This window comes from Cupressus sempervirens, chromosome 10 (assembly GCF_028749045.1).
Source record: "Cupressus sempervirens isolate cs-2001-9-10 chromosome 10, ASM2874904v1, whole genome shotgun sequence".
In the NCBI taxonomy this organism is placed as follows: Eukaryota; Viridiplantae; Streptophyta; class Pinopsida; order Cupressales; family Cupressaceae; genus Cupressus; species Cupressus sempervirens.
This window is the reverse complement of record NC_143127.1, coordinates 261,803,951-261,818,717: the sequence shown is the minus strand read 5'-3', so window position 1 is coordinate 261,818,717 and position 14,767 is coordinate 261,803,951. Positions and strand designations below refer to the sequence as shown.

Sequence of the window (14,767 nt, the reverse complement as noted above, 5' to 3'; positions counted from 1 at the left end):
TTGCGGAGACCTACGATAACATTTCTCGGTTTTTGGAGATCTTATTCCGCTTTGATTTTGTGACCGCATCATAGGTGATGCTGAAACTTGTAGTGTTTGCTAGTACAAAGTTGCCAACTGTTGAATCTCCATCACTGCTCGTTGTGGGATTGAACTCTCCATTCCGTTAGCTCTGGGTGGCCAGGTAAACCCTAGCGCCAAGCTTGTCCTGTTTCGTTGAGCATTAGAATGTTCTCGTGTAGGCCAAACCGAAACGTTCGTAAGAGTCACTAAATGCAATAGGGCAGTGAATTTTGACAGGGCATATCTCGGAGCTCGTGTGAGGTATGGATGCGATTCCAGGTGCTACAGGACCGTGTTGCAGAGACCTACAATAACCTCTCTCGCTTCTTGGAGATCTTATTTCAATTTGATTTTGTTAGCCCATCTTGGGTGATGTTGAAACTTTTAGTGTTAGCCAGTACAAAGTTGCCAATTGCCAAATCTCCCTCACCGTTCGTCGTGGGATTGAAATGTCTGTTCCGTTAGCTCCAGGTGGCCAAGTAAACCCTTGCCCCAAGCTCCTCTCATCTTGTTGAGCGCTCGCACGTTCTTGGGCACGCGAAACCGAATCGTCCCTAAGAGTCATTAAATGCCATAGGGCAGTGATCTTTGACGGAGCATATCTCAGAGTTTGTGCGAGGTATGGATGCGATTCCGAGTGCTACAGGACCATGTTGCGGAGACCTACAATTACCTCTCTTAGTTTTTGGAGATCTTATTCCGTTTTGATTTTGTGACCCCATCTCAGGTGATGCTGAAACTTGTAGTGTTGGCCAATACAAAGTTGCCATCTGCCAAATCTCCCCCACTGTTCGTCGTGGGATTGAATTGTTTGTTCCGCTAGTTCCGGGTAAACTCTAGCGCCGAGCTTGTCTTATCCCATTGAGCGCTCGGATGTTGTCGGGCACATCGAACTGAAATGTCCCTAAGGGTCACTAGTTGCCATAGGGCAGTGATCTTTGATGGGGCATATCTTGGAGCTCGTGCGAGGTATAAATGCGATTTTAGGTGCTATAGGAAATATGTTGCGGAGACCTATAATAACCTCTTTCTTTTTGGAGATCTTATTCCGTTTTGATTTTGCAACGCCATCTCCGGTGATGCTAAAACTTGTAGTGTTAGCTAGTACAAAGTTGTCAACTATTGAATGTATCTCACCTTTCATCGTGGGATTGAACTGTCTGTTCTGTTAGCTCCGGGTGGCTGGGTAAACACTAGCCCCAAGCTCGTCCTGTCCCATTGAGCGTTTGAACGTTCTCGGGCACGTTGAACCGAAACGTCCCTAAGAGTCACTAATTGTCATAGGGCAGCGATCTTTGACGAGGCATATCTCAGAGCTCGTGCAAGGTATGTATGCGATTCCAGGTGCTATAGGAACGTGTTGCGTAGACCTACAATAACCTCTCTTGCTTTTTGGAGATCTTCATCCATTTTGATTTTGTGACCCCATCTCGGGTGATGTTGAAACTTGTAATGTTGATTAGTACAAAGTTGCCAACTGTCGAATCTCTCTCATCTTTCGTCGTGGGATTAAACTGTCTGTTTCGTTAGCTTTTGGTGGCTAAGTAAACACTAGCCCCAAGCTCCTCCTGTCCCGTTGAGCGCTTGAACGTTCTCAGGCATGCTGAATCGAATCGTCCCTAAGAGTCACTAAATGCTATTGGCAACGATCTTTGACGGTGCATATCTCGGAGCTCATGCGAGGTATGGATGTGATTCCGGGTGTTATAGGATTGTGTTGCGGAGACCTACCATAATCTCTCTCACCATTCGTCGTGGGATTGAACTATTTGTTCTGTTAGCTTCCGGTGGCCGAGTAAACCCTAGTCCCAAGCTTCTCCCGTCCCATTGAGCGTTCAAACGTTTTTGGACATGCCTAATCGAATCATCCCTAAGAGTCACTAAATGCCATAGGGCAGCAATCTTTGATGGTGGCAATTGGATATGTCATCTCATCTAGTGATGGAGACTCGTGATAGAAGGTAAAGGGGTGATCGTACACCTCATTTTGAACATGTTTTTTTTTATGGTAATAAGGTAATCCTTGTTTGTAAGCTCAAGGAACTTGAGGTCACCTATAAACCCAAGTAGCCTTAGTCCTAATGATTTTTCTTTTTTTATTGTTTTTGTTACTAAGTTGACTCATTAAGTGTTTTGAGAGTCATTACACCTTATATAGGTCCTATGTGTTACCAAAAACCACTTGATTAAGTTCTAGGAAGAGTTAGTGCAAAAATTGCATTTTGCAATAAAAGTTACAGAGAACCTTTCGACAATTTTAGCAATTTTTTGGAAAACCTTGAAATTAACCTTGTAACTAATCAAATCGACTGGTAATGGGTTGGAATGGATGTCAAATGATGAAAATACCCTCTATGAATTTAGAGGAGGCATAAGGTGTTGGTGATTATTAAGTTTTTTTTATATGGCAAGGAATCATGCCAATGGTAAACTTGTGTATAGGATCATTGAGTTATTTTCAAATATCATTACTTCCTGTTTGGAACCGCAAACTCGTACTTTGTCAGAATGAAACACCACTTTAGCTGTATGTTAGCACTGAATGGAGTTAGTGGAAGATGTTAAGGATCTTCTTGGTTGTCTTAATAGCCATTTCCTAGGTTTGAAACATTATCACTTCCCTTTGTGAAGAGTTGTTCGAAAATCAACAAATTATATGTTGTTACAAAGAAAATACAGTCATAGGATGTTGGAAGATTGTTTTCACTTATAGGATGTTGAAGAATCTCTTGGAAGGATGGAATAGATGGCAAACTGAAGTTTGTGAGATAGTTATTAGGTGTTTCATGAAGTGTCTAACTTGTTAGTTTGAAGCAAGAAGTTGATTATTATCCATTTCTCAAATTTGTTCATTTTTCCCTTATTGCTTCTTAAGTCTTGAATAGGGAAAGTGATCAAGTAGTTTTGTGAAGTTGGGTAGAAGTTTGTTCAATGTTGTAACCAAGTTGGAAATAGTCTTTGAAGACACTTAGGAAGGTGGGAAAGGTAGTTTGACTTTAAAGTGTTCTTGCTGGGAATCCACTAGCTTTTGGTGTGAGCACTCTGCATCATTTTGGATGCAATTTACATTAAAATGAAATGTATGAAATGTACTTTAAATGTAAACAAGAAAAACAAGATATATATTATGATAACCAATAATGTCATACATGAACATTAATGATAACCAATAATGTCGTACATGAATGAACATATAATATATTATGATAACCAATAATGTCATACATTAACAAACATATAATATATTATGATAACCAATAATGTCATACATGAACAAACATATCATATGTTAATCAATAATGTCATAAGTCTAATAATGTCATGCATCAAATATATTTCATACATCAAATATTAAATGTCATATATACATCAAATGTATATCGAATATGTCCACTAACATAAAATCCAACATAAATATGTCCACTAATGCCTATACATATGTGTCTATCAACTATATCTTCTCCTTCCCACAAGGGGAAGGAAACGAATCCCTAGAGGCCTTCGGTTGTTATGTGGAGGGAGATAATGGGAATGATGTGGTCTTCCTTACACGCTTGCTCATCCTCTTGTTTAGGCTCTTCTCTAACTCGATTTGATACAAATAAAGTAGATACGAATCAATAATTATTATACATTGAAATCAAATATATGTACACACAAAATTAATTATTTTCTTACTGCCATCAAATAGTCGCTCTGTACATCCACCTCAAAGGCTCACGGACGATTGGGTGTAATAAGGCCCTACAACAATTCAGTAAATATAATCACTTATAAATAACATTTGAAATTTCTATAGCAATTATTATGAACAACTAAAATTAAGAAAATTCTTTCATACCTCGGTCAATGGCTCTAAACTAGCGATCACTGCAACAACTCCACGATCGATGGGTTGGCGAAGATGAGTAGTCTCAGATGTCAACAACTACATGTCATTATACAATTTATATGTAACATGAAACATGAAACAAATATAATCAAATGAATTAAATTAACATGAAACAAATGCACCTCTATGAAGCTCGTATCACGCCTAGGCTCTAATTTCCTTGTGAATGTCGATGGTCTAGTAGAGAATTGATTCACATGGATAATTTTTTTGTCAATCCTTCATATGATTACTCAATAAATATGTGTATTAATTTAAATGATTAAATTGATACATACCTCTCGACTCGTTGATAGGACGTAAAATGGGGCGCAAAATCTGTATTAGGGCCATCAACTATCTTAACATGAATGTTGAACAATGTCAATACATGCTAATTAATTAATCATTCACTATACATATGAAATGTGATCAATTTTGTTTATTATAATTGTAATTTACCTGTGTGTCAATGCCAAATGTGTCACTTAGGAACTCATCAGTGACTAGCCCATCATCCATACTGTCTTCAGCTTGACTACCAAATGTGCATAAGGATTCACATGATGTGCACATGTGACCGTGACGCACAGAAGGTTCCTCCTCAACTAATGGACTAACGCAATGAATTAGGGTCTGCGTCAAAGCTTTGATAGTCCCTAGAGTGCTAGTCTCTACATGTTCCTTCACAACTAAGGAATAATCATATGCTCACCCTGTGGCTTGACAACAGACGCCCTAACTACATTAGGGTCACGACATGTCCCCAACCTCTCAAATGTGACCCCCCACCTCTACCTTGAGATTCTAATATTTCAAAATAATTGGGGATCTCCCCAAGGACAAATTCACAATACAATTTCTTTAAAAAATACATTGGAACCTCGTGATTATTGCAGGGAGGAGCAATAAAGAATATCCACCATCTATCCCAAAAGTTATTTGTAATATCATCATGTATGCATCAATGGATGGGGAATCTTGTGGTTGTATGTTTAACAATATCTTGTTCTCCAGGCCTTTTTAAACAATGCACAAATGCTACTTTTTGCTATTTCATTTTTTTTAACATCTTTATATGATAATTTGTTTGCATAATATCTTCTTTTTTCATCCCTCTTAGCATGCCAAATATCCAACTAACCACTAATATAAGCTACATGGGTCATAATGGACACAACGGAGGATGCCAATTGTGCTCTCATTGGATTGTTTTGTCCAAAAGCTTTCAACCTACCAATGAGTGCTTTTAATTCATTTTTCCCTCTTTCTATTTCATTCAAAATGTTGTCTTGGGTACCGGGAGGAGGTCTTCCAATCGGTAGAGGTTGCAGAATTTCTTGCTCTTTTTGTGGAGGGTTTTCATTTTTATTTTGTTGATCCGGCTAGGGATTTGGCGGGTCATTATTCACATTTTTTGATAAGAAACCAATTGCAATCTAAATAAATAAACAATTTTAAAGCAAAGCTGAAAAAACCTACAAAACAATATAAAAACTTACAAAACAATGCAAAAACATATAAAACAATGCAAAAGGAAGAGTATAAAACATACTATGTGATCCCGATCTTGATCTTCAGCGACAAGGAGGCATTTTGAGGAGGTGGGTGACAAAATTCTTCAACTTTTGCAACCCCCGTGTGCGTTGTTGAGGAGAAAGAATGTGAAAACAAAAAAAATGAAATCCGCCGCGGGTTGCAAAGGCTATATACAAAAAATTATGAATTCACAAAGCGCGTGCGCGCTATAACGCGTATGTGCTTTGTGAATTAAAAAAAAACTTTTATGTGTCATGTTTTTGGCACCACAACTTGGTGCACTTACCCAAGGCCATGATTTCAACAAGACATCTTAAGCTCTTGACAAATAGCCATGTCATTTACGAGTTGTCACGTAGGCTGGTAAATTCCTATACTCCCTTGCCACATGAGGCCTCCAATTCTGATTTGACACAAGGCCTCCAATTTTTTCTTCGACATGTGTAGTTATAAATTCCAATTTTTGCATGCTTCATATCCTTGCAATCTTATAAGTCAAGTTGCCATATGAAGGCCTGATTTCCCTATTGGACTTGACTCATTAAGTCTCCAGATCAGAGTTGTAACATAGGGGTATCAACTCCAATTTTGCTTGCTACATAGAACCCCAAATTCCAATTTTCCCATCAGATTATCAAACTCAACCTTGCCACATCCTCAACAATTTCAAGTGGCAATTAAATGTTTTACCCCCATGACACAATGGCTGCCAAAAATCCTTACCATATACAACTAAGATTTCCGAAAATGGCATGATGACTTTGCCACATGAAGTTGGGATTTTTGAGTTTCCATAAGGGCTTGACACATAAGCCTCTGATTTCCAAGGTGCCTTTTGCAACATCAACCTGATTTTGAGGTGTATTATAATTTATACCAATACATGCCTAGTTTTAAAAATAAATTTAAGAGGTTTTTCCCAATGCTTGATGAATTTCTGAATTTCCATTGTGATCTTGCCCAATTGAGCCTTGAATTCTGGAAATGGCTATGTAATGTCCCCATTTTAGCAGTTGACCAAGTGTGTGTGCGTTAGCCTTGTTCTACATGGTCCCGAGTGCTAACAAAGACTTTAATGGGATCTTGGAGTGTTTTGGCCTAGTCATTTCCAGTTTGGGCCAAAACGAAGTTGATTTACTCAGTTTCAGGCATACTTACTATTTTTAGTAAGTTGGCAGGACTCAATGCAGGTCAATTTTGGTGATTGGATTTGATACTCCTCGGTGAGAGCTTTTCGATGAGCTATCACTCGCATTATTCGGAGTCCGATTGTTAATACATTTTAATGCCTGAAGTTTTATTAAAGTAATGTCTAATTTAATTGTAAAATATTAAAGTGTTACTTTAATATTTATTTTATGGGGATGTGTACCCAAGGGAGACATAAGGGGGTATTTTAATATATGTTTTATATACTACACAACTTTTATCCCACATTGCCCATATGAGTTGAGTGAACCCTTGGAAATAGAATAAAAGGAAGCATTTGTGGCTTCATTAGCCAGGTTGAATATGAGAAGAAATTGGTGTGTGAGTTGCAGCTCCGTTTTTGGCATTTGAGGACGTTTATCCTCTTTTGTAACATTCTAGACGTCATTCCCTTGGGGTTTGCCCTTTGGAATTCTTTGTTATCGGCTTCATTATCAGGTAGTTTAGTTGCATTTCCGGCTACAGGCAGATTTGGTATTTTGCTCATATCTTCTTCACTACTTGTCCGACGCTTGTGCCGCTTTGAGGGAATGATATTATGAAGGTAGTGGATTGATTGAAAGACAAAGTACTGTAGCAGCAAGTTCGAAAGCATGGGCTGGAGTATTATGTCAATAATGCTGAAGTAATTAGTGAGTTGATAAATCTGCCATATATTTGGTTTTATGAATTCTGAAAATAATATTTTATTGGCTGTAGTTCATTTCCACTTTGCATATTATTGGAGTTTCTTTCTTGTTTATGTTGTATGATATCAATTCCATGCACAAAACACAACAAACAAATAAACATTTGATTTTTGGAGTTATAAGGGGTTTAAAACATTAAACGGAGAAATAAGAGGTTGAATGCAAATTGTTTGGCATAATTCCTTTCAGCAATTTGGTTTAGTTTTTGGGACATCCAGGGGTGCCCATTACAGGCTATGAAAGTTTTCTTAATGAAGTCACGATTTCTGAGTTTGGTTGTGAGTTTATCCCAACATCATTATGATTTTTGAAATTTCTATGTTTGCTTTGCCCCTTAGTTGCCGATTCGTGACACGAATCCGATTCGGGCACGTGAATCGGATCCGTGGATTTGGAATTTTTTTTCCCCAATTATGATTCGTGGAGAATTCGTGCATATATATATATATTTATATGCATTATATATACTAAAAAATAAGAGAAATATGCATAATTCTAAAACTAAATCATTTCATAGTATGAATCTATGATTCTAGTATGCATCTATGAGTCTAGTATACTTGATCAATGACATTGATAATTAATCTATTTTCACGATTATAAAGAAAATCAACACATTCACATTGAATTACTGAAAGTGAAAGTTTGTAACATTCAAAATATAGATCATTAAACTTAAAGTTTGTAACATGATTTACTCATAAAAGAGTCAAGAGTCATGACTAAAGTTTTTGATTTAATCGTCAAATGGATTTTCAAGGAAATCTGCATCAGAGAGGTACTGATGAGTTGCAAGTGCTACATCTGTATCAGTAGAGGAACCCAAACCACTATCAGTAGAAAATCTCTTATTGGTTGAAGTTGAGCCTCTACATTTTTCCTCTCATAATGTAATATGGTAGTGCCCAACTTCTTATAACCAGGCGGTTTGTTACCATTGGGTGCATCATTTATTGCTTCCACCATCTCCCTAAAATAAGGTGATCTAGCAAAATTAAATGAAACACCACTTGCAATCAGCAATGTCTCTCTTTTCATTTTGGAATGCCCTATCTAGTGGGCCTCTCTTGTGGATGAGTGGAAATGGGTCTTCATCTTCATCATTTGTAGTTATGCATAGGCAAAAAGGGATGTGTTCTTGTGTTTGTTTGATCGGATGATGGTGTTGGTGTATTTGTTTTTTTGGAAGCACCACATTTTGCTTTTGCAACTGCTCTATCAACATCATCTTGCTCTTTTGCTAACGCTGCTATCTGTGCAATTGGTAATCCCTTCTTATCACTACCCTGACCCATGTGAATTCCTTCTCCCGCAGGGCCCAAAAAATGTAGTTTCACTCAGGAATAGGAGCTTCTATGTTGTTTGTTGCAATAATTACATTTCCATATGTATCTCCCACCCCCAGGACATTGTTCGACTCTTGTTGTGTGTCTCCATAAAGGAGACCCCTTATCAATTTTGAAGCTTGGTGATGCAACCCCACCCCCACCCACTAAGCCTTGACTACTCATTGTTCTATTCTTGCAATGTAGAAAAAAAATGAAAGAAAACCATGCTTCACACTTCCACAAAAACTTGAAAATTTTGAAAATTAAAAATAAATCAATAATCTATGAAAGAACTCAAGAATATGGTTGAAATGCATACCTTAAACACTTCTTGCAAGGTATTTGAAGCTCCACAACCGATCTCCTTCGAATCCAAGCACTTTACTTCAAACTAGCAAGTATGAGAGAGCAAAATAGAGAGTAAATGAACTTGCATTGTGATTGAGAGGGTCGTTTTTAGGGTTTAGGGCCTTCAGGAAAAAAAAAAATTAAAAAATGAAGTTGGGCCCACTTATTTGCTTCTTTATTTGGGCCCTGCTACAGATTCGCGCGGATCCGCGCGTGGATCCTCGAGGATCCGGGCAGGATACGTAATCCTTCTTGTGGATTCATAAGGATCTGCGCCCCGCGGATCCTTACGGATCCACAAGCAGGATTATGGATCCTGCCCGGATCCTCACGGATCCATACGCGGATCCGGATCCGAATTGGACCCGAATCCGGATCCGTGGGTATATGGATGAATCCGGTAGCTGAGCTTTGCCCAAGTTCCATGTAGAATCCAAAATTGGCACGAGCTTGCTTGGTATGACCTTGAAGTCTGAAATTTATCTTGAAGATCTCGCTCAATGGGGCTCTAATTTCTGAAAATGCTTGATGTATCCTGCTCAAACCTTTTAAAATGTTTGAGATAGCAATCTTGAGTTTTGCTTATTCACTTAAGATTTTTGGTACCTCCCTGAGCAAAGTGCCTTATTCCATTCCAATTTCCTAATTTCATGGGTGAGGTGGAGGTATTTGTGCCTTATTTTAAGGAGATTTCCTCTCCATTTTTCATAATGGTGCTGTACTTACGTGAAAATTCTGCTATGACTTATATATGTTGCACTGCAGTCCTGCCATGTCTTACGTGGATAAGCACCCAAGATAGATGTGACTTCTGCCTAGGACCATGCATCTGGCCTGAATATGTGAAGATTTCCGAAAACAGCAAATAGTATCTCACCCAACTCTATATTGTTTTCCATAAATGGCACAGTATATAGCCAATCATCTTGACTCTTATTTAGTGAAAACACATTGATCAATTACTAAGAATTGACACGAGATTACCAAAATAGCAAAGAGAGCATATAATTAATAATGTACATTAATTAGTAATCAATGAGTATGATAAATACAATGCATGCCAAAGATGATGACCTCTAAAGGCAATATGAACATCGTTAATGCATAGAGAATAAAGTGATGCCAAATCAGGTATGCGGTAACACAATAATTATCAAAAGGCGTACTAATTGATGTTAACAATTATAGCAATGCCCAGGAGACTAATCAATTACTTAAGGAAGAATATGTTTATCATTGTTGGTTAACACTGCCAAACTGATCGATGATATACAGATGCATACGGGCAATTGTCAAACAACACCCAAGAATTGACAAAGGGAAGATGATATAATAATCAAGGATGTGATTTGTTAGCGGCTAGTGCCAATTAGTGAGCAGGGTCAGTGATCAGACACCATGACTAATCGATAACTGAAAGGGTGCGAATTAATAATTGTTATGAAGAGTTTTGATCTCTTGTTAAGAGATATGTATTGGAATAGGCATATCTTTTGGTATTCAACCATTCGTTGAAGAGGTATATATAGAGATTGACATCCATTGATTGGGAAAATCATTGAGGAAGTATCTATTATTTGTTATTCTATGAGAATTGCTCTATGTAAGAGCGCTTTGCCTATTGACAATCTATTTTGGTGCAAGCATATAAAGACATCATCAGAGACGACATCTCAGAAGCATATTTTTATTGCCATATCAGGTACAGCTCTCATTGTTTATCAGACCATACATTAGTCACCATATTAGAAACAGCCTGCATACCATTGCATATTAAGGTTAGTGAATCCCATGATTACATATTTTTCTTGTTATAACAGAAACGACAGCGATGTCGTTTTTACATCGATTATTCAATCATTTGATGCTCATTACCTTGTATATGAGACATTAAATTATCATTTATATATGCATTTGGAATTCTTGGGTACAGTGCATGCAGCTTGAATTCAGTTCCATTGAATAAAAGAGGTATATAGCACATTCATTTGGAATTGATTTCCAAATAGTCATATTTACTTCTATTGTCATTTAGAATAAGTAAAGAAATTAAGATCTGTGCATTTTCATTATTGAGTTCATTAAGAATTACAAACAAATCTGTAGTCTTCCATAATATATGAAAAAGGGACATAACAGGGTCAAGGACTGCCACTTCTTGCCCACAAGATGTCTTGGTGCTCTAGTCGCGTTGGTCCAAAAGTGGAGACATTACAAGAAAGCCAGTTTGCAGACATCTTAATTGAATAATCTTCAGAACATTGAATTAATCTTCAATAAATTCAATTTTTTTTTTCAATTTGGGAATTTGTGGATTGTTGAAGGTTGAAATCCTGAACAGATTTGTGTAAGGTGGACTGTACTTGGAAATCACAAATACAAGGTAACTCTTTAAAATCATGAATACATAACCTATTTCCGAAGTATTGTCTTTTTTCAGACATCACAGATGAATACTTTTTATCTGTGGTATATTTCTGTGTTTATATAGTTCCTTTTCTTAGTTCCTGGAATTCTATGTGATCTCTCCTGAAATGTATTGCATTGATTTTTTTCTGTTATTTTCAAGTTAAACATTGTTAGTTGAACTTAATTTATGCTCACATTGGATTAAATACTCATCACCTTTATCTTCTCAACAGGAACTGACTCAGATACTGATGAGGAAAAGGAAATACATGTTGAAGTTGAAGCAGATACAGATGAGGAAGATGATGTTTACTTCGACACAACAGAATTTCTTGGTACAGATGCATTCAGTGGGCAAGCTTCAACTAAGTTAATGGAATCTCCTGGTGCTGGATCACCTCTATCAAGGTGTATGACGCATGTAGATGGGGATGATTCAGAGATGAATGTAGTTGATTATAGTTTTCCTCTTATTGAGCGGCGAAAGAAGTTGCCTGAACCTAAAGAAATAGAGAAAAGTGTTAGCTTGTGGTCATTGATCAAGGATAATATTGGAAAAGACTTGACCAAAGTTTGCCTTCCAGTTTATTTTAATGAGCCAATTTCTTTCTTACAGAAATGTTTTGAGGATATGGAATACTCCTATCTTCTAGATCGAGCATATAAATATGGTAAACAAGTGAGTGAAAATGATATTTATCTTGCTTCTTTATATATTTGAATGTTGAATGAGACCTTGCATTTCTATTGGATCAACATTTTGTAAATTTGTTGAGTATTACTTTCTCAGTTTAAATAAGGATATTTAGCTTGCTTCTTCATATACTTGAATGTTGAATGAGACCTTGCATTTCTGTTTGATCAATATTTTGTAATTTTGTTGAGTATTACTTCCTCAGTTTTAAATAGTCTCCACTAATATAGACAATCTCCATTTCTTACTTTTATTTCTGGTGTTTAACTGTTCTTGTTGTGATTTGGTAATCAAAAGTGGGGAATAGTCACTGCAACAGTTATAGTCAAAGTGGTTTTGATGGGTTTCGCCCCTTAAAGTTTTGTTTGGACGTAAGTTATTCAAGGTTTTCTTGAAAAATTGTTCTCAATTCACTTTTATTATATTAAGATGGATAAAGTTTTCAGCAACTTATAAGATAATTAAATTTGTAAAATATTCAAAATGATTATTTTCTTTTCAATACTGTGGATTAGGGAATATCTATTCTGATATGGCAGTTTGATTTAAGCTATATTTGAGCTTGCATATTGCATCTGAAGATGGTGAAAAAAATGAAAATTCTGTGATGGTTTATGTGTGGTGGAAGCTTGCGTTTCTGTGCACAATTTATTTCTTTATCAATTATAACGTATTTGATCAATAACAGGGAAACCATTTGATGAGGATATTGCATGTTGCTGCATTTGCTGTCTCTGGATATGCATCATCAGAGGGTCGAACATGTAAACCATTTAATCCATTGCTAGGAGAGACATATGAAGCAGATTATCCAGATAAAGGCATACGATTCATTTCTGAAAAGGTTAGTTTTGGACAATTGTTTACTGTATCTTGCCTTTTTAATTTGTCACTCAGGAAAATATGACAAAGGTTTGATGAATTTTTGTTGCTGTGATGTAAAGCATTTTTCTTTTTCTTATAGTTGATAGTTCCATTGTCACTTATGCATCATTATTTTTCCACTGCCTACTGTTTAATCTTAGATACTAAAAGGGTATGCTATCTATTCCATAAAAATTATCCTGTTCTTCAAATGACATCATTCTATAGTATCCGCTTCATTAACATAGGGAACGTGCCTTCTTGATTTTAAATCTGGGCTATTCTTTTTGTATGTATGTCAATAAGCTATACACTAAAGAACAAATCATGCTATATTACATCAGGGATGATTAATGCAGACAAAAGAAAATGGTCTTAAATATCTGATTCTATACCCTTAGAAATGATAAGATCTCTGTAAAAATATGTATGGTCATTAGTAGGTAAAAATTCAAAGTCTGGAAAAAAAGTTACAACAGAGATGCTAGGTTGCATTTGTCATCTTGGTTAACATTTTTGTGAGTCTTGGGAGAGCAGTCGCTGGCTCTTGTTCAACTCATTTTTAAGCTCCAATTCATATACTTATTAGTGTATAGTGTATACACTATACAGTATGCAATGTTGTAAAATTGTCATTGCTATATGCCAAATTCATCCCTACAATAAAATATTCTAATATAGAGTTTTCAAAATCTGAGGAGAGCAATTAATGGATGCTCTTAAATTCTGTCCTCAAATGTTCCAAGAAGGCATTTGATTTTATAGAAACAAAGAAATTACAGTGAAGAAAAACAGTAATGGGTACAGATGATCAATGTCAATGTGATTGGAAATGTTAAGATGGTTCCAATAAAGGGTGTGTAAAGAATAATAGAGAGAGCCAATAATCAAAGTTTTCTTAAAAATGGCATCTCTAATATGTTTGGAACTGTGAACTTTAAACAGGCTACAATGGGATCTTTGAGCTTGCCATAGGTAATTATTTTCTTACAGAAACAAAAATCTCAAACATTGTGGTATCCAAACAAAACAGAAAAGAGAGCACATTTAATTGAATATAAAGTACCCAAAAGGGTGAAACTAATTTTCAAGAAAAAGTATCTGTATAAGCAGGAGAATATGCAAGGCCATCAACCATTAAATGTAGGTGAGAATACTTCAAATTTGGGAATAAAAGAAAGTGGCCATAATAATATTTTCCACTTTGAATGCCTTAGTATGGGGACTAGCTGCTTCTTGTGATGGTTCTTGATCAGATAACTACAAGAGATATGGAGCACCGATAATCATTTCTTGTGATGAGTCCGTTGGTCAATGATTTGATAATTCAGCCTCCAATAGGTGGGTTGTCTTGCTTCTACACAGTTTATTACTGTTCTTTTTTTGTATTCGCCATTTCATCTTTAGTTTTACAAGGCATGAGAATAACAGATGAAATGTTTTTAATGTGTCATGCTTGGTAGTTGTAACAATTTGCCCATCGGTTACTAATATTCTTTTTAAAGTAGTTCTGGCTTAGTGACCGAGCATCTTCCATCTAAATAATAAATACTTATTTAATAACTTCTCCGACCATAGTTGTTGTGATGACTCTACACCACCTCGTATGTGTTGAGAGGGGTTTTGCACACCACCAACATAGAATAGAATGCACCAAGTGTATCTATTCTCTCTTGAACAAGGAAATCTTAGGTGTTTTTATAACTGATTAGACGAGATAACCCCAAGGTTCCTATTTTTAGGTCTTGATGGT

At 36.5% G+C, this 14,767-nt stretch overlaps 1 protein-coding gene across 4 annotated transcripts in view; it reads left to right on the top strand.

Moving 5' to 3' along the window:
- The window catches only part of LOC149533635 (oxysterol-binding protein-related protein 1C-like), a 268,757-nt gene that overhangs the window by 117,986 nt on the left and 136,004 nt on the right, over positions 1-14,767 (top strand). For all 4 annotated transcript variants that reach the window (XM_089807700.1, XM_089807698.1, XM_089807699.1 and 1 more), the window contains exons 4-5: positions 11,690-12,135; positions 12,839-12,994. In XM_089807700.1, the coding sequence (XP_089663826.1) occupies positions 11,690-12,135; positions 12,839-12,994 (602 nt within the window). The remainder of the gene's footprint in view (positions 1-11,689; positions 12,136-12,838; positions 12,995-14,767) is intronic.